Source organism: Narcine bancroftii, chromosome 6 (assembly GCF_036971445.1).
Source record: "Narcine bancroftii isolate sNarBan1 chromosome 6, sNarBan1.hap1, whole genome shotgun sequence".
NCBI classification, from domain to species: Eukaryota; Metazoa; Chordata; class Chondrichthyes; order Torpediniformes; family Narcinidae; genus Narcine; species Narcine bancroftii.
In genome coordinates, this window is record NC_091474.1 from 41,798,979 (window position 1) to 41,820,604 (window position 21,626).

Consider the following 21,626-nt stretch of genomic DNA (forward strand, 5'->3'; position numbering starts at 1 on the left):
TGCTTTTCCTCTCAATTTCGTGTCATCCACAAACTTATACGACACTCTGTCCCCTCTTCCAGATCATTAATGTATATTGTAAACAGTTGTGAGCCCAGCACTCATCCCTGCAGCATCCCATTCACCCGATTGCCAACCAGAAACCCCCCCCCTGTATCCCAACACGGCTTTCTATTGGTTAACCAATCCTCTGTCCATGCTAATAAATCACTCTCAACTCTATGCATCCTTATGTACAAGTCTTTTATGTTGAAACTTATTGAATGCCTTTTGGAAATCCAAGTAAATTACGCCCATCTGCTCCCCTCTCTCTACCGCAGTCATTATATCCACAGGGAACTCCAATAGGTTTGTCAAACAGGACCTATCTTTATTGAATCCATGTTGCATCTGCCTGATGGATCCATTTCATTCCAGATAACTGCACTATTTCTTCTTTAATTATAGCCTCAAACATTTTTCCAACCACAGATGTTAAACTAACTGGCCTATAGTTCCCTGCCTTTTGTCTACATCCAATCTGCCGGGACTTGCCCAGGGTCCAGAGAATTTTGGCAAGTAATCACCAGAGTCTCTACTACAACTTCTGCCATTTCTTTCAGTTTCCTGGGATGCATTCCATTAGGACCAGGTGACTTATCTATCTTGAGACTGTCAAGAGAGGAGATTCCTGGGGCTTTGATGGATCTTTACATTCTCTCAGCACAGGTGAGGCTCTGGAGGATTAGGAAATGGCCAATGTTGTTACATTGTTAAGAAGGGCAGTTGGGACAGACCAGGATATTACCCACCAGTGAGCTTTACATAGCATTTTGGAAATTATTGAAAAACTTTCTAAGATATGGCCTTTACCATTACCCTCCAGACCTGACCCCTTAACCCTTCACTCATCTGGCCCTAAGTGCCTCCATCTGCCTCTTTTTCCTGGTCTCCTTCACCACCTTCCCTGCCTCCCCACTCCACTCCCTCCTCTACCTGGGTCCTGATGCCCATTATCCTTCATGCCTCCTCAATCCATCTATCACCTGCTGGCCCATCTCATCCCCCTCCTCTATTTTCCAGCCATCTTCTCCACCCCACCCATTCACAGTCCTGATGCAGGGTCTCAAGACAAAGTAGCAAAATCTAGTTAGATAGCAAAGTGCTACATAGATTTATTTTCTTTTTAATATTTTTTATTGAGTTTAACATATTAAACATACATAATAAATGGCAAATACATAATGAATCAATTTATACAAGCAAATACATACCAAAGGGAGAGGAAAAAATATAAATGAGTGATAAATTGTGCATATCTAGATTAATAGTTACTTGAAATAACTGCATTTAGTAATAAACGTAATTAATGCACCCACGTCACACCCATTTTTAGATTATTATATTAAAATAATAAGGATTAAATAAGAAAAAACCTGAAGGACTAAACTAAACCCCTCCCTCTATTCAAGGTGACCTTTTTTGAGAAGAAAAAGAAATCAATAATGATGAGGAATTACTGGCATCCGCCGGTGAACAGACAAAGAATTACCAGAATGTATAAATACTTAGTGACTCTACCAATTATTAAAAAAAATTATAAGCAGTGAAAACATTTTAAATATTTCATAAATTGAAATTTTCAATCTTTCACATTATATCTAATTTTCTCTAAAGTTAATTCAGACATAACACTGCATATGAGTAGGGGGTGAATCTCCTTTCCATTCCAATAAAATAACTCGTCTGGCTATCAATGTAGTAAAAGCTAAGATTTTTTTCTAAGATGCCAATAAAGGTTTATCTGAGTCGCGAGAAAAACCAAACAGAGTGATTAACGGGCAGGTTCCAAATTAATCTTGAAAATTGTTGATAGAGTTGGAAAAATCTCTTTCCAGAATCTCTAAATTTGGGCATTCCCAGAAAATATGAATCAGAGAGGCTTCAAACAATATTTACATTTCTCACAAAAAGGATGAATGTCTGTATAAAAACGGGATAATTTAAGATTGGACATACGAGTTCTGTGTACCACCTTAATGTGTAATAACCAATGTCTTGCATAAAATGAGGAATCATGAATCAAACTGGGAATAGAGTCCCAATAGTCATCTGAAAAAGTTACGTTCAAGTCTCTTTCCCAATCTCTTTTGATCCCAGCCATTGGGGTTTGAATTTAAGTCTAATAAATTATTATAAATACATGCTATTAATCCACCATGAAAATAAAATTGTATATTAAAAAGCAGATCAAGAATTTTAGTATTAGAAATTTGTGGAAAATCTAAAAGCTTAGACTGAACAAAATGCCTAATTTGTAAATATCTAAAAAAATTGCCTATTGGAAAGATTAAATTTAGCTGATAATTGTTCAAAAGAAGCAAAATTATTTTGAATAAAAAGATCCTTGAAACATTGAATACCTTTTCTATGTCATTCCTTGAAACCTGCATCTTGAAATAGATTGTTATCTATAATTGAACTCTCTAGTTAAAAACCCTCAATTTCAAAGAATTTCCTAAACTGAGCCCAAATTATTTGTTAATTTGGAAAAGGAAAATGGTAAGAAGGATCCTAAAACTGCCAACGTATGTTTAATCTCAATGAGGAACACGGCAGGGATGTTCTTTAAGTCCTTTGCTTTTTGATAGTATTGGAACCATTACTGCTGTTCTTTGTCAGTGTGGAGAATTTAATGGTATAAGGGGAGGTATCACTTTATGCAGATGATTTATTGCTCTTTATTTCAAATCCTGAAGTTTCTCTACCAAAACATATTTTTGATAAATTCAGTGAGTTTTCAGGTTATAAACTAAATTTACACAAGAGTGAACTTTTGCCCACAAAAGGTGCTTTTGAAGGATATTCCAATTTTCTGATTTAAGCAGTGAAAACATTTTCAATATTTAGGAATTACAATTACAAAAAAATGATAAATACTTACTGAAAGAGGATTTCTGGGTATTGTTTCATAGGATTAAACAATCATTATCAGATTGGTCTCACTTATCTATCACAAAGATGGGATGTATTATTTGATTAAAATGAATATTTTACCTAAATTCTTTTATCTTTTTCCAAGCTTTACCAATTTTTTATCCCCAAATCCTTTTTCAGCTCACTGGATTTGGCTATTTCTGCATATATTTGGCAAGGGACAAAAAAACGTGTATAAATGAAGCCTTTCTTCAAAAACCTCCGTTAAATGATGGCCAAATGACCTACTTCTGTTCCTTTATCTTGTGAAATGGGGGATTATCACTCCCAGATTTTAGATTATACTATTGGGAGATTAATAGATGTAATTTACTTTTACTATTACATTTGAATATATGTGAATCACCGCTCCTGGGTAGAAATGGAATTACAGTTTACTAAAAAACCTCTGTGCTACATAGATTTCTATCAGTCATTTTAGAAATAAAGAGAGTAGAGGAACCAGAGAAGGGATGGGTACAATTTACAAAGAATGTGATAGAACCTCAGGAAAAAAATGAATAGACTGGGTCCATTTAATCTTTAAGCAGCTGAAGGTCCATTAAATAATGAAAATGTTGATCAAGTGGATGTTTTTGGGTGAAAGGGCTTGAATGGCCATGAACACAAGGCAATCATCAACAGATCCAGAAGGGAATTCAGAAGAAATTCTTATCCAAAGAGTGTTGAGAAAGTCGAACTCAGTCCTGCAGAGAGTATCTGAAACAAAATGTATGGAAACACTCAAGGATACTTTTAATGGTACAGAGGGGACAAAAGGATAATGCTTAAAGATTGGATCAAGAAATGATAGCAAGAGCTTGAGCATCAAATGGCCTATTTCTATTGTGTCCATACTCTCAAATTTTTGGGTTTCAAGCACTTTTGATCACTAGTTTTCCAGTTTCTCCTGTGGCCTCATTTTGGGCATCACATTACGTCCAGCTTCTGAGAACATGGACCAGGTTTACAAGTGCAAAGCGAAGTTTGCTCGAGAGTTAAAAGTGACTTTGCCTGGGGTCAGCTCTTAATTAACCAAGGCTTTTTTTTTACATCCTGCCCAGAGCTATCGTTAGAGATCAGTTCACAGAGCAGCATTTGACAGGATTCTTGTTACCGCTCCACCCTGTGAGAAAAGATGCATGGAATGGTCTTTTCTGATGCCCACTCAAAGTCCATCTGGTCTCAAGAGTTGGAGAACCATATGTTGCCCTGTCAGATCCCACTGCTGAAAAGGTTGAAAAACTACAGATGGAGAAAATATTAAATAAAAATAATGTTGGAAATACTCAGGTGGTCAGTTTTGGAAAGCAAAAACCTGAATTAATATTGCAGGCTGATGATCGTTCAAACTGAAAAGCCTGATTCTCAAAGTTTGCAAAATTCAGCACCAAGTCCTGGAAGATGTAATGCTGTCTACTCAAAAGAAGATATGTTGCTTCTCAAGTGCTTGAGCCCCAAATGTAGTCTCACACTTAACTTCTCTTTTAACTCCACTCACTTCCTCAAAACGACAGGTGTGGAAAACCTTCATGAGTCCAAACTGTGTGCAGCTCTGCCAAATACACGGAGCATTCAGCCCAGTTTGCTTCAGCCCAAATGAGGCACCCTGCTCCTCCCCACCAATCCTTCCCCTCAGTTAAACAAGAAAATCTGCATATGAGGGGTCATATGCAGTACAATTGCATTTTGACCTGCTGAGTTTCTAGCACGTTTGTGTATGAATATTCCCCTCAAATTTTTTTCTGGAACATCACTCTTGATGTTCTTTCATACAGAACTCAAAGGTTTCTCCACCTTCTCTACTAACTTTCACTTTTATTTACTCCATCATTAACCCCTTCCTTTTCTTAGCTTCTCCATCACAAGGGGCAGGTTGGCCACCATTGTCCATTAAAACCACAGACTCCCTGACTACAGCACGAATGAATGCTCAGCAACCTGTAACACTAACTCGGTTTGACTTATTCCCCACAGGTGCAGCCTTCATTATTTTATTCGAGGAGTCCGAATTTAAACACATCCCACAGTTTTGGCATTGCTTTTTCCCCCTCTCCCTCTCTGAACCTCATCAATCTCCCTATAACAAAGGCTCACCCACTCTCTCAACCACCATCACCACTTGCATCACAAGTGTCTTGGTCACTATTTTGTCATAGGCATTCATTTTGTTCTCCACATTCCTCCTCCTCTCTGCAACTTTGATTTTGTTTACCTAGCTCTGATGAAAGGTCATCAACTGAAACGTGAACTCCACTTCTATCTCTGTTAGTGCTGCCTAACCTGCCAAATATTAGAGGCATTTGCCATTTTTACATCAAGGGTTTTCCCCAGTTCCAGCTTGCATATCTTTCCACTTGTAAAATGTTACCCTGGCAACCTTGAGAAAGTTTAAACATTAGACGTAGTCCATGCTCGAGCAGGCTTGGGTTAACTGCGGTTCCTCTTAGCTCCTCAGGTAATGATTCACCAACCATGCTACATACCAGAAGGCCTGCACACCATAACCTTCTTAATTACTCTATCAACCTGTACCACAACCTTGAAAGATCAATGGATTATGACCTCAAGGTCTCTCTGTTCTTCCACACTGTTAAGAATCTGCCATTAACCATGTACTCTTCCTCCAAGTTTGACCTGCCAAATGCAGTAAATACCTCACTTTTTCAGATTGAACATCTGTCAAAGACCGTCTTCTACATGATCCACAATGCCTCCAACCTTCATGTCACCTGCAAACTTATTGACTCGTCCTTCTACTTCCTCATCAAGGTCATTTATAAAAATCACAAAGAACAGGGGTCCCAGAATAGATGCCTGTGGAATTCCACTAGTCATCGACCTCTGGGCAGAATACATTCTATCTACTACTACCCCCTGCTTTCAGCAGGCAAGCCAATTCTGAATCCAAGGTTCCACATGGATCCAATGCCTCATGACTTTCAGTTTACTCATGGGAGACTTTGCCAAGTGTCTTAGTAAAATCCATATACAGATAGACCCCTACTTATGATGTCCTGCCATATGATATTTCAGTTATCATGATCCTGTCCTTGAGTTTTTCACCAAATTTCGCCTTTTTCCCTGCAAAATCTCACTTGTCTTTCCCCTCCAAATCTCGCGTTTTGTTCCACCTAATTTCAATTTATGATGAGAGCAGTGGAACCGAAACCCATTGTAAGTTAGGGTCTACCTGTACACCACATCTACTGCCCTACCTTCATCAATTTCTTTTGTTACTTCCTGAAAAAACCCAATTAGGCTGATGAAGCTTGACCTACCCCTCACAAGGCCATGTTGTCTATCTGCAAGATGAGATGCTCATAAATCCTGCCACTAAGAATCCTCTCCAATAGTTTGAGCACCACTGATGTAAGACTCACTGGGCTACAATTCCCAAGATTCTTCCTATTACCTTTTTAAACAAGGGCACTACATGTGCCATTTCCAACCTTCTGGTACCTCCCCTGTGATCAGGGAGGACACCCCTGGGAGGTAACATTCCATTTGGGATTCTCAACCTCTTCCACAGAACTCCTTATTCGTTCCCCTATCTATAGAATCCCTATTATGATGATTTGCCTCTCCTCCCTTCCAATCTTAGCCACAAGACCAGACTCCATCCCAGAGATGCAACCACCATGGCTTGTCCCTGGTAGGTCATCCCCCTCGACGTATCTAAAATAGTTATTAAGGGGACAGCCACAGGGGTTCCCTGCACTGACTGCCGGTTCCTTTCCCCTCTCCTGACTGTCACCCAGCTACCTTACTCCAGCCTCTTAGGTGTGTGTGTGTATCCCTGTAATTCCCATATATTACACCCTCAGCCTCACGAATGACCCACTCCAGCTCAGATTCCTTTATATGGTTTGTAAGGAGCTGTAACTGGGTGTACTTCTCAAATTAAGCTGTCAGGGATACTGTTGGCTTCATGGACTATCCTCATACTACAAGAGAAGCATCATCTTTCCTCTGGCTGCCATTCCCACGCTAAATGAAAAAGAGAAAGGAAAGAAAACCTGCTCTTACCTGTGCCTTCTTGCTGAACCCTTTTTATTCCTCAACTGGATTGGCCTTACCTCAACTCCGACACCACCACCTCAGCCTCTTCTCGCCAAAGTCTCAACTCTCCACACTATGGCTGCTCACACAATGGCCGCTCCACTTATACCTCTTACCTGTTTAAACATTAGCAGCAGCTATATCCCCTTGCTCAACTCCTGTTACTGATACCAAGAGGAGTCATTCAATTAAATCCTAACTCTACTAACACACTCAACACCTGGATCCAAGCCAATGCCTACAACTTTAGAGGGAGCCCAGATTTGCTTCATGCCCTTCCTTTGCAGGACACTCAGGCGATTTATATTCCCTGGCTCTATATTATTGGAAGATTGTTCAGCCATGGATACAGTGGACCATGGTCTCAGAGTTATGTGACGACGACCACACATTAATAAGGATGGGCGGGGGGGGGGGGGGGCTGTTCAAAATAGAGCTTGGGCCTATTGACCTTATGACAATATCAGAAAACTAGCAACTTTCTTGAGAGCCACAGCGCAGGTATCTTACTATGCAACAGAGCACAGACCATCAAAGAAGAACACAACCATGCAAAATATTACAAATTTAAATCAAAAGAGATCCAACCATGGGAATACTGGCTTTGTTCAAGGGTGAGATAAAAGATCGTTGACCCTAAGGGAGTGAGGGGATATGGAGAATAGGTGACAGCAAAGATGAGCAGACAAGCAGCCATTAACTAATTAAACAGCCAGACAAGCTCAAAAGGCATGTGGCCCAACTTACTCCCAATCCTTAAGAAAATGAAGGAACAACGTAATTAGCTTTGTTCTCACTTGACTCACTGGATCATAGGCTGTAACACAAGCCTTAGCTTTGGCCCATTGGTAGACCAGGGCTTCGAGGCCACTGCTTGAGCTGAAGCTCATGAGAGCCTAATATCCTAGAATAGAATACAGTTATAAAGAATACCAATTTTGAGATAGCCAAAAGCTTACAACGTGTAACAGCATCTTCCCATGTTTCACTTGGTCTTCAGTATGTCACACAGAAACATCTCAAGAAATGGTACAGGAGTGAAATCACACAAAAATTGGCACCAAGAAAGCAACATTTGCATCAGTGGTTAGAATCCAAAGGAAGATTTGAAATTGCACTTGAAAAAGGAGAAAAAAAAAGGAGCAAACTGGTTCGGAGATGACGCTGCAGTGTCTGAAGACAGACCTGTCATCAATAGGGCATCGACGTTCTCTGCTGCACCAGGGAGGTCAGTGACTGGAAAGCAGGACCTTCCATCCTAGCAGTTCACACTCTGTTCTCTTGCAAAACCAACACATGGGCACCATCTAACTGTTACGTGGATAGAAAACAAGACCTGTAGCATTGGCATAACAGCTTGCAGTGAAATATTCTGATTTATAGTATGATTCTGCCAAGTCGAATTGAGAACTTGCTTGATTCTTAAGAAAGTCTTAACAGTAGCTGGGAAATGTACTTAGTGACACGAGATGAAAAAGAGAACTTTATAGTACACAGGTGAAGTTGCCTGTGGCAGAGTCTTACATGGCACCTTGCACAATGGTACAGAATGGAGATTCCAACAGCCCCTTTTACACCGCCAACTCTCCTAGGAAGCGGATAAACATGCAGCACCTGGTAATCCATTCACACTGGATCATGATTTACCTGGTTCATCTGGATCTCTTGGATCTAAAGGGGGCCCCACCTCCAGCGGTGACATCATGAGTGTTGTATTATGCATTCACAGGGAAGTGAAATCATAGCGGGAATAAAGCACACACTCGCTCAATGTACAAAAGACCGTGGGAAAATCTACCACAATGGTCTTCAGACTGTTCAAACTTAGGACAAACCCACCGCCCCCAGCTTGTCATTATTCCCTAAACAATAGAGTATAACAACTATTTACATAGCATTACATTGTATTAGGCATTGTAAGTAATCTTGAGATGACTTAAAGTACAGGTACACTCTGACAGCACAGCCGACCTCCCTGTAAAATATTACTGTGCAATTATATTTCACAGGGCAGCCGGTGGAGTGCTTTAAATCATCTCAAGATTATTTATAATACTACCAGACTGATACATGCACTAACATCACCTGCTGGAGCTGGTTGAGCATTCACACTACCACAGAGTAATTAACGAGTTAACTCGGCCAGGCTCTCTGATACTATCCCCCACCAAGACTCACAGCCTGGTTGATTTTTTATTCACCCTGCCCGGTTGGGACCTTTTGCACCGCCAGATTACTGGCTACGAACCCGCTAAATTGGCTAGTTTATTTGGCAGAGTGAAATGGGCTATATTTCATCTCCCTCCCTACTTGTCCAACAATGTTCTCATCCCACATCATTATGTCTGAAGTTAGTTCCCAGACCCTACACTACACAATTCCTCCCACCTTCCCTCTCCCTAAACACCCTGGTTAATTCCACCTCTTCACTGGGGCAAATGACTGCACTGGTTTTGGACAAAATGCAAAAAGTCTGCAGATGCTGAAAATTCAAAATAAAAACCGAAAATGTTGGAAAATACTTAGCAGGTAGATAGCCGAGGCAATGATGCATCCCACTTTCCACAAGACACAGCTTCTGCTGACAGGATCTCTGGTTCAGTACCACAGCTGCTCACCTGGTCTATTTCAATCAGCTGGGCATTAGCTCCTGGCCATTCGATTGCCACCTTCACTATGTCTGACGGGGGTGGCATTGGGAACAGACAGTCCAGCTCCTTCTCCACTGCAGCTCAAAGGGACTGGCCAGCACCGTGATGCATTTGGAGGTCAAATCTGTGCAGAAAGAATTTGCAATTAAAAATCTACATTTTCCAACCAACGTGGCAATGGTTCATACCTTAGTGCACAACTTAACCACGTAAATCAGAAGCCGTCCACATAAATATGGACTTTGCTAATCTCTATCCAGTCTGAGCCTCCAGGTTTAGAAAGGAGGCCCAGCTGTGATACACCCACACAGAAGGTAGTCACCGGCACACTCAGCTGAGGTTGGCACTTTGATATCTTGCAGTACAGAAGGCCACTTAGTCCATCATGTCTGTGCCACACTTCTAGAGTAGCTATTCTATTGATCTCACACCCATGCTCTTCAACCGTAGCCCTGTAGTGTTTCCTCACAAGCACATCCAGTGTCTTCCACTTGCTCATGGACCCCCTATCACATCCTGCAGAGCAAAAGGAAGTATTGCCTTCGGGAACAAGGGGGTCGTCAGACTTTCCTTGAAATACTAGTTCAGGGGCAATGCACAGGAAAATGCCAGCAGTAAATACAATCAATTTGCCGACTCTATCGACCGAATTTAGTGGCATGAATTACATGGACGATACCCTGTAAAGGAAAAAAAAATCAGTTACAGCTTTTGCCCAGGACTTAGTGCTGTCACTACGTAACAGTTGGTGAAACACCACTCTGCTTCTGCACCATCTTTTGCCAAGGAAAATTACTTTTATCAGGGGAAACTCTGATGCAGAGGTAAAAAGTGGGTGGGGGAGGAGTGATGATGATTAGAGTGGGGCAGGGATATTGGAAATAAAAATGTTTTAATTTGCTGGAAGGGGGATGGCCTCTACTCACCATTAAGCAATAGATGTTTTTAATGAAACTTTCCAGATATGGTACTAGGAAGAAAAATGTTCCAAGAAACAATGAGCACATTTGTGAATTGCACAAGATTTAAGTAGTCATCTTGTTTATGAGGAGGGGTGGACTATTGTTGATGTAGGAATTATCTTTCTATGGGTAATGGTGGGATGGAAAATGTGTACTGGACACCAAGAGCATTTCTGGCTCACATTGAAATTGCATCTTCACTCCAGATTGATGCTCCAATTAAATCTGCTGCAGGATGTAGGCGTAGCTGGGACTTTCCAGTAATTAACCACATTTATCACATGTAATGTACAATTCAGCTTATAAGCTAGATAAAGTTATCCTCAGAAGTCTTTACGATGGCCATCAATTTGCAAAAAGAACAACCCTGGGTACAAGGATTGACAAGCAAGTACTTGCATTTATCAGGGCGGCATGGGCTAGTGCCGTGGTTAGTGCCACGCTGTTATAGTGCCAGCGACTGTGACCAGGGTTTGAATCCCTCACTGTCTGTCAGGAGTTTGCACATTCTCCCTGTATCCGTGTGGGTTTCCTCCAGGCACTACGATTTCCTCCCACCATTCAAACAATGTACCGGGGAAGGGCGGGGGGGGGGGGGGGGGAGGGAAAGGGGTCAATTGGGTGTAATTGGGGGCAGCACAGGATCGAAGGCCGAAAGGGCCTGATATCGTGCTGTATGTCTAATTTTAAAAAAATATATAAAATTATTTAGTGTCTGATATGATCGTAGAATGCCCTAATACTTCTAACGCGCAGACACAATTGTATTGTGGGTTAACAGCAGGCACAAACGGAATGTGATAATGAGTAGAACATTCCCTTTAGTGGTGATAGTAAGGAATAAACATTGCCCAGGACATCAGAAAACTCTCCTGCTGCTGTTCAGCTAAAACTCCACAGGATCTTTTGTGCATTTTACTTCATAGAGTGAAGAAGAATTTTTTTTATGGTTTCAGGAGAAAGGATCCAACAGTGAGACATGAATCCAACAGGTCTTCATCCAAAAGTGATTTTTTTTTCTCACATCACGCCAATAATTGGCTAGATGCAAGCAATTTAAAAAAGCTGATGGATGCAAGGGTTCTAAGAACCCACTACACTCCATGGAAACATTGTTTGAAGCAATGTGAGTCCAAGAGGAAGGAAGATATTATTTGTAAAATTCCAGCAATGCTGTATTCCCCATGACAGAGTTGCAGGGTCCTGAGCAGTGACTGAGCCAGCATCAGACTGACTGCAAACTTTCAGTGATTGATCATGCTGTTCTCAGCTCTCTCTCCCCACACCCACTCAACTCAACTGCGTACAGAGAGAAGACTGCATCTCCTGGGGCAGGGAATCGCTGACTAACTCTGCCACGCCAGATAGTCGTGTTAGCTGCTTCCCACATTGCTTCATATTCACTGGTGCCTGGAGTTAAAAGCAGATGGGGAGACAAAAATGTGAGAAGTGGAAAAATACAGCTCGATGTTCAAGTTTATCTGGGCAGCGTGAGCTGGAAGGGCCTCGACCCATGGTGTATCTCTAAATTAATGAATAAAATACATATACAACCTGACAAATCAACATTTTTCTCGACTGCTGTGCAATTACATACAGTACACAGCATTTAATAATCTCATATATACATAAAGATAGAATATGAAATAAATATAAAAATATTCTGGAATGATGCTGTGATTGTAATAAAAACAGAAATGCTGGAGGAACTCAGCAGGTCACGTAGTTCCCATAGGAGATAACCAAGGATTTCGTTGATCAATCTCAGTTTGCAGTCCTGATTATGATGCTTCTGTACCCTCCTTCTGGATAGTAATGGGTGAAAGATAGTGTGTGCTGGATGGAAAAGGTCCTATAATTCTTTGTGTTCTATTTACGCAATGCTCCCTGTAAATGTCGGCAACAGAGGAAAGGGAGACACCAGTGATCTTCTTGGCTGTTCTAGTGATCCTGTGTTTTGAATTCCGGTCCAATACTTCACAGTTTCCACACCACAAAAGGCCTTTTTATAGTCGAAAAAAAAATGAAAGTAAAAGTGGATATTCTCCGCTTTTACATCACTTCACCTACTTTTATAAAAACACTGATGCGGATGCTGGATGTGGACTCTGATCCTTCCAGGAGGTAGTCTCACAGGTGAAGTGAGTCACTCCACCTCACTCCATAAAGGCAATGCCACCGCTGAAGGCAGCTGCTTAGAAGCAGGCTGATGACATCGCGATGATGACGTCAGCCCAGACCCAGGAGGCACCCCCCAGGGCTCCCAAGGTGATTGCTGCTGGGATGAGCTCCCTCCTGCCACCCGAAAATGTCCTTTTCCTGCTCCCCCTCTGCCCCTCGCTCCTCCACCAAGGCCACCAAGCTCAAGGAGCAGAAGGGCAGCGAGGAGCTGGAGAGGGCAGGAATGGATGTGCAAGGTGAGGGGGAGTGGAGAGAGTCCGGCCTGAAGAGCGTGGCGGCCCAGCAGGGGCAAAGAGAGTGGGAGCCTGATGAGCCGCTGGGGTCAGAGGGTGAAGGGACCCGGGTGCTGAGGTCCACGGCTTGGAGGAAGGAGGAGAGATGGAGAAGCAGAGTCAGGGAATCTGATGGATGAAAGAGGGGAGCGAAGAGCTGGGCTTGCTGTGCTGGAGGGGTAACGTCGAGCAAAATAGCTGTAAGAAGGACCCTCAGGTTTTATAACGAGAATCTCTTTTTGTTTTAATGTGGGATCAATGGCCGTCTTAGTTACCCATTATTCCCCATGCATCTGGAACTGCTCTGTATTTCCCTGAGCATTTCCAGCTGCGTGGGAGATTCTGGGTAACAAAGGCCACCATTGTTTGACCTCACGGCGACGGGCAGGGCAACTGCACTACTCGCCCTGCCTCCCTCAGCTCCAGTGGACGGCTCCAAATCCCACTTGCCATGAAAGCAACGCTGGAGTAGCCATATAGGCCTTCTCCCCTCCCCCCCACCCCCACCTCGGCAGCTTCACTTCATAAAAAGGGCCAAAGATGCAGCCGGACAGGACACACTCAATTCTGCTTCTATAAAATGTGGTCAAGATTGGGACCGGGAGCCTTGCCCTCCTCAGCACTCCTTAGGAAGTTTAGGCGCTATATACCTTCCTGAGTATTGAAGAGGCAGACACTGTGGGTGCAGAATAGGTCTTCCACTATATGCACACCTATGGACCATGTCCTGCACCAGCATCCCCTGCCCTGACATCCCGCGCCGGCAGCCCCTGCCCTGACGTCCCGGGGAAGAGGGCTGTCAGGCAGCGGGGAAGGGTCTGTCAGGCAGTGGGGAAGGGGGGCTGTCAGGCAGTGGGGAAGGGGGGCTGTCAGGTGCAGGGAGGGGGGCATAGTGAGTTGGGTCTCCAGCTGATTGCCATCAGCCCGCCCCTTAGCAGCCATTTTCAGGCAGCTGCATTCAAGTGCTCCGGCGATTATTCCTCCTGGAGGAGGGTTAGAAAGTGCGCCTCGGAGGCGCCTCCTGCTCTTTCAGGTGGCCTCCCAACAGCCGCATAGGGGTAGAATATGTGGCTTTACATTGGGGTCTTCTGGCCACCTGAAAGAGCCTAGTGCCAGAACTGAGACAAACATAGGATCAGAGCTACGAATTCTTCTGCAGCCACACACACACAGTAACTGTCATGCATAGAATACCCTTCACTTCAAAGAACATAAATAAAATGGATAATGGAAAAATCAATATATTGAAACATTTAACAAATAGTTGTTTAAAATAATCCTAGACACTAGAAATCCAAAATATAAAGAGATAGAGTTAGTTGGAAATGCTTAGCAGATGTTGACAAAGGGTCTATAACATGAAGCAATAACTATTTTTCTTCTCCAGAGGTGGTCTCAAACCTGCTGAGTATTTCCAACATTTTTTGTTTTAATATAATCTTCTCCCAAAACGTTTATGCTCTCGTCTTCTTAGTGTTCTTCCTCCTCCCAAGTTTCGGTGTCATCCTTGCCTTATTTTCCATCAATTTCTTTCCCACCTTGGTGACATTTTACACAAGGGGCTTTGAACTTTTCCTGGGACACTGCTATGGTGAACAGAACCCTGTGGGTTTGATGGCATCACGGCTGCGACACAGGAGTAGAGGTTGAAACAGCGATGGCACATAGGGTTGGAAGGGCAGCATGGAGTCAAATCTAGGAGACATGTCATGGAAGCTCACAGCATAAATATGGATGGTCATACTCATCTTGCTTCATTCACCTTGAGCTTGTAGCCTGCATATCATGGAATACATTTCTCAAATGAATCTCCTGAGTTTATACAAGCATCACCATACTTTGAAATCATTTTATAATCGTTGATAATCGTTCATTATCATCTGACTGTACATATACAATCAGAAAAAAGCTTTTCTCCAGACCAGATTGCACGTGCCCACACAATACACAAATTCACACACATATACAAGGATATAATTTTAAATAAATGTTTGGGAATGATGTACTCGTTTACAGGATACTACTCATCAAGCTCACAGCCTGCAGGATGAAGCCATCTCCAAGATTGGCAGACCTGAGTTTGATGCCCCTGTACCTCCTTCTTGAAGATACTGTGTCAAATCCCATACGTTTGACATACTTTCCCCATACATGTGTCTTTGAAATAATATTCATTGGATCTAAAGTATCTTTGTCACTCTACTCCCGCAATTTAATTTAAAGTACCAATTCAGTAAGGCTTCGGCCGAACTGCTGTTGCTACAGGCAACAACCTGCTGCAACACTCACAACAAAGCAATCTTATAATTTTGGGGTTTTTTTGTAAAAACATTATTTTTGATCTTGTACAATGACCAAACAACAAAAAAAATCTGATTCTAATTAAGACAATTCTGCTTGAACTCCTTGCCTCCAATTGACCCAGGCAAGTGGACAAATCCCGGGCGGTATCTGGGATTTCTAACCAGGGTTAAAGATTACATGTGGGTGCCCGTATCTATGCTGGATTTGGGGTCAGATTTGGTAATTTCCATTCCTCCACCACCCCCTAGAACCCAATTTCTTTTGAAGGGCCTAACTGACTGTACTTTAACCAGCAAATAACAATCAGCCTCTGCTTGAAAAGCTTTTCTCATATTCCCAATGGGCCAGTGTTTATAAAGTTCGGGATCCCATTCAATATCGCACAATCTCAATGTATTTCTGATTCTTTCTAAGATTTATGCAGGTCCTTCAGAATTATGCAAGTTAGACCATATTGCCTTTTTCAACTTAATTGCTGTTGGCCAGATCATATCTTCACTCACCAGGACTTCCTGCTTTGCTTTTCAATCAATATCTTATCCTTTCAACCAATTACTCTTAAATTCCATGGGCTCAATTTTTCTACTGAGCCATTTGAAGGAATTTGTCCGCAAAAACACCAACTGAAAATCCACATGGAGGACGTTGATAGCATTAGTCAAACGTGATTAATAAATCCACATTTCAGTAACTTAAGTCGGGCAGCATGGTTACCATGGCAATTAATGAAACACCATCACAAATCCAGTAACCTGAATTTGAATCTGGCGCTGTCTGCATGGAGTTTGTATAGTCTTCCTGTGTCCGTGTGGAGTTCCTCTGGACGCTCTGGTTTCCTCCCACGTTAGAAGGATGTATGGGTTTAGTAGATTAATTCGTCACATGGGTGTATTTGGGCAGCATGGGTTCATGGGCCTGGGGGCCCATTACTGTGCTGCAACTCTAAATTAAAAAATTCAATTTCTCTCGCTGTTCCAACCCCCCTCTTCCCCACCGATTGATTAGTTTCTAGAAACATTACCACCACAGGCAGCATGCCCCTCCATAACTTTCTGGCAATTGAGATGCCTTTCAGATCCAGTCCTTTGGGGCAAAATAAAAAAAAATGATGGAACAGCTCAACAGAATCTCTGGAAAGAGAAACAAACAAGGATTTGCATCTGTGATCAGTTGTCAAAACTCTAGCAAGTTAACCAGCACTGAAGAAGGATCCCACACCCAAAGAATTTTGACCCTTTCTCTTTCCACAGAGGCTGCCTGATCTGCTGGTATCTGCAACATTTTGCTCCAGTATTTCCAGCTTTGTTTTTTTAATTTATTTTCCAGTCATTGGAAGAACATACAGCATGGAAGCAGACCCTTCAACCCAAGGACTCAAATACTTGGACCCTGCATTAATCCCATGTTATTCTCCTAACATTCAGATCAACTCCCTCCCGATTCTATCTCTCACCAACACAGCAGGGTAATTTCCAGTGGTCAATTAACCTACCAACCCATAGCCCACTGGGTGCTCACACAAGAAAGATTAAGGCAAGTCTTTCTCCTCTGCTATCCTCATTCCCTCAAGCATTTCTTCCAAACATAGCCAACCTTCCTAATGTCTCCTCACTTTAGATTTTTCTCTCCATCCATTAATGCCACCTCCTTTTCAGTTGAAAGTTTGACATCTCTCCCTTTGTAAACTGAGTACTCCAGCCTGACAATCCTGCATGATACTCTTGGTTCAGGTGAAGTCCCATCAACTCTTTTGGATTGATTCAGATGTTCCAGGAACTAAGCATTAGTTTTCTACAAAAGTCCAATGAGCATTTAAGAGTTTTTTCCTTTTCCTTTTTCTTTGAGCATCCCCCAAGACAAGTCACCTTTATCTATCGTTCATACCCTGCTCACACGGTAAAGACGAGATAGCATTTCTCCAGGACCACAGAGTATATTTACATAGATACAAGTTAGAAGTTAAACACATTCAAATATTAAGATGTATATAGTTAAAGTTCACTGTACATTATTTAGATATGTTCTGAGAATTCTGGAGTCTAATGGTTTGGGGGTAAAAATGTTGCCCGATCTGGACACGTGCCCAAGTGCTATGGTACCTCCTATCAGATGGCAGAAGGGAGAACAGTTTACATGAGGGCTGTGTGGAGTCCTTCACAATGTTTATTGCCTTTTGCCTGCATTGAGTGTGGTAGATGTCCTTCATGGTAGGAAGACAGCCCCAATGATCTTTTCCTTTGCAGGGTCTTGCGGTCTGAGGAGGTACTTCTTCCAAACCAGACAGTGATGCTCTCAATACATCAGTGGTTCTCAACCCTTTTCTTCCCACTCACAGACCACTTTAAGTATTCCCTATACCATAGGTGCTCCATGATTAGTAAGAGTTTGCTTAAAGTGGTCTGTGAGAGGAAAGAAAAAGCTTGAGAACCACTGCAACACATCCTCTGTAGAATGTAGTAAGGGTGGAGGGTGGGAGATGGACTTTCCTCAGCCTTTGCAGGAAGTAAAGGCAGTGCTGGGCTTTCTTGGCTATGGAGCTGGTGTTAAGAGACCAGGTGAGATTCTCAGCCGAGTGCACTCCAAGGAACTTGATACTCTTGATGACTTCAACGGTGGAGCTGTCAATGGTCAGTGGAGTGTGGTCCTCCTGGGCCTTCCTGAAGTCAACAACCATCTCTTTTGTGTTATTAACATTCATATACAGGTTGATGGCTCTACTCCAGTCCGTTAGCGACTGCTCCTCATCTCTGTACGCTGAATCCTCATTCTTACTAATCAGACCCACCACGGTTGTGTCGTCAGCAAACCTGATGACATGGTTCGAGCTGTGTTTAGCCTCACAGTCGTGGGTTAGCAGAGTGAACAGCAGAGGATGAAGCACGCAGCCCTGGTTGGGGAGGGGAGGGGGGGTGGGCGGAGGGCACTCTATTCAGTGCGATGGTCTTGGAGGTGCTATTACTGATCCAGACTGCCTGAGGTAATTCTGACAGAAAGTCTAGAATCCAATTGCAAAGGTATCCTTTACTTAGAGTCCCTTTACTTGAGTTGATAAAAAGGCTATTGTTTCATTAGGAATCAAAGCTTCCCCTCCCTCACCCCACAGTTCATGTGGTTAGACCACATGGAATCAGTATTTGTGTAGGACAACATACGCTGACCCTTTAGATTACACTGAAGGCTTTTTTTTATTGTCCAACGCCGCATTAGAGCCGGCTCAACGAGAAAAAGGTGAATTTACCTTTTTATGGAGAAGGTCTTCATAGATCAGCGTCAAGAACCTTCTTCCGGAGCTGTGGGACAAGTGGTGCAGTGATTTCATCCATAGGTGCCAGAAAGTGAAAAGTCAATATAGACATTCCATCCCACCCAAAATAACAAAATACTTTACCTATCTCTAATATGAACAGAGTAATGATGTGATTGATGTCAGTAATAAGCACCTGAACGCACTGAGCACTTTAAAATTCGTGCTCCTGGGTCGCGGGGTTGATGACATCATCAGCCCACAGCTTTCAGTGGCATTGCCTTTATGGAAGAGGTGGAGAGAGTTGCTCCATCTCTGAGTGTACCCTTTAAGCAGATCGGAGCTCACCTGATGAATCCACCCTTGGAGCTTGCATGAAGGTAAGTGGAAGCGGTAAAGGTGGAGAATATCCGCTTTTACATTCACTCTTCCCCCCCACCCCCCCAACTATAAAAAGGCCTTGATTGAGCCAACCTGCTCCGTTACTCATATCTGGCCACTTTTTATTTGTTCTCAGCCCACATTGTCAACTCAATGGTTCTATGAATTAGACCTGATGTCCACACTCTTCTGCCATTGTAGCCAATTTGGTCCAAATCACAGAGAGCAGGAGTAATCAAAGTCAGCATGGATGAACAATAAATTACATTCAAGACATCTCCCACAATTTTTTGAGGATGTAACCAGTCGAGTAAATAATGGTAAACTAGACAATGCGGTATAAGTAGACTTTCAAAAGGTTTTTGATCAGGTCCCATACAAGAGATTGGTGTCAAAAATGAGAGAACGTGGTATAGGAGGTAATACATTGGCTTGGTTGACAGGCAGGAAGCAAAGTGTGGGAACAAATGAGTCCTTTTCAGTTTGGCAGACAATTACTGGTGGGCTATACAAGCTTCAGATCTGGGACCCCAGCTATTTACAATATACATTAATGATCTAGTCAAAGGAATTGTATAAAATCTCTAAGTTTGCTGAGGACACGAAGTTGGGCAGCAGTACAAGCTGTGAGGAAGATTCCAAAAGGCTTCAGGGTGACTTGAACAAATTAGGAAGGTGGGCAAATGGAGGGCAGATGCAGACTAATGTGGATACATGGGAGGTTATCCTCTTCAGAGGCAATAACAGGAGGGAAGATTATTATCTAAATGGTAAGAAATTAGGAAAAGGGGGAAGGGCAACAGGACCTGGGTGTCATGATGCATCAGCCAGTGAAGGGTGGAATGCAGGTACAGCAGCTAGTGAAGAAAGCAAATGGAATGCTGGCCTTTATTGTGAAAGGTTTTAAATACAGAAGCAAGTCTTACTGCAGTTGTTTAGGCCTTGGTGAGGCCACACCTGGACTATTGCGTGTAATTTTAGCCTCCTAATGCAAAAGAGGGCATTATTTCCAGATAGACTAGGGTTATGGTCGTTGGAATTTAGAAGAATGAGTAGCATCTCATAGAAAATTCGAACAGGACTAGACAGGTTAGATGCTGGAAGAATGTCCCCAATGTCAAGCAGGTCCACAACAAGGGGTCACAGTCAAAGGATAAGGGCCAAGCCACTGAGGACTGAATTGAGGAGAAACCTCTTCAATCAGAGAGCTGTGAACTTGTGGAACTCCCAACCACTGATGGCTGTTGAGGCCATTTCAGAATCAAGGAGTATGGAGAGAATGCAGGAATAAGGTACTGAAGTCAAATAATCAGCCACGATGGTATTGAATTATGCTGCAGGCTTGATGGGCTGAATGGCCTGCTTCTACTCCTGTATATATTTTCTATGATTATGGCACTGAGCCATTTGTCATTAAGATTACAAATAAAAACAAAAGCAACGTGTGCTCTCCAAAACCTGCTGTGCTTTCAAAAAATGCCAGAAAAAGGGTTAATTAGAGTCTTTTGAAAACTATCAATATTACACTACTTACTAGTTAATGTCTCTAAACTGTAGTGAAACTTAACCTTGAATCCATGTAATACAGAGGAGTATGATTCAGTTTTTGATCATTGTGGTTTTAAACTGTAGGTACTGTTTGTTAAACTATGACTAGCTTCACATGGGGAAATGACCTACTTCACACAGGAACCAATTAAAGATGTGTCACTATACAGAGCTTCCAAAATTTCAGGGAGGTACATCCAAAAAAGATGATTATTAGTGCTGCAAACTGGCAGCCTTTCCATTAGCACCTAATCTCCAAGTCCATTGCAGAAGTCCATTCCATGAAATTCTCAAAATCTAAAATAAATGCTAGAGATACAGGTCAAGTGGCATCAACAGAGGGAGAAACTGAGTTAACATTTCAGCTGAATGATTCTATCAAATTAACATTTCAAGTGACTGACCTGATGAAAGATCATTGACCCAAAACACCTTTCTCTCTTTTCACAGATGCTGCTTGACTGGTTGGTTAGATCCAGGATGTTTTGTTTCTTGCAAAATACTTCATTAATGTAATAAATTGGGGACAGGAAAAATTAGCTAGATAATTTGGATACGAAGAGGAACTTGCATTTCAATATGCCATCTGTCTAATTGTACCACACTCTCAGTTTTCCACGTTACCCCTATACATTTCTTTACAGTGGCTACTGCTGTATTTGATTTTTTTTTCAATATTTATCCAATTTCAGTATTATATCTTTTTCATATCTATTCCCAAGTAAAAATATTCTTGGATCTTTTTGTATCTTTATCTTCATAATTTGTCCCAACAATACACTCAAATCATTTCAAAATTGTTCCACTTTCACACAGGTCCACACTAAATGTAAAAAAAAGTCCCTATTTCCTTGTTAGATCGAAAACACTTATCCGGATAATTAGAATTAAGTCCATTCAATATATGTGGAGTATAATATAACTGATGAAGAAAATTATATCGAACCATTTGATATCTAGCATTGACTGTATTTGTAATACTCTATTGACACAATTTTGACCATATTTTCTCTTGAATTTGTAAATTTAAATTTTTCTCCCATCGTAATTTTGATTTATACAAATT

At 42.1% G+C, this 21,626-nt stretch overlaps 1 protein-coding gene across 3 annotated transcripts in view; it reads right to left on the reverse strand.

Moving 5' to 3' along the window:
* LOC138736011 (engulfment and cell motility protein 2) overlaps positions 1-21,626 on the reverse strand; it is a 236,027-nt gene that overhangs the window by 84,874 nt on the left and 129,527 nt on the right. For 2 of the 3 annotated variants that reach the window (XM_069884794.1, XM_069884796.1), the window contains exon 2: positions 9,636-9,792. In XM_069884794.1, the coding sequence (XP_069740895.1) occupies positions 9,636-9,713 (78 nt within the window). In that variant the 5' untranslated portion in view covers positions 9,714-9,792. Of the gene's footprint in view, positions 1-9,635; positions 9,793-18,625; positions 18,678-21,626 lie in introns of all 3 variants that reach the window. The other variant, XM_069884795.1, reaches the window with a different exon arrangement.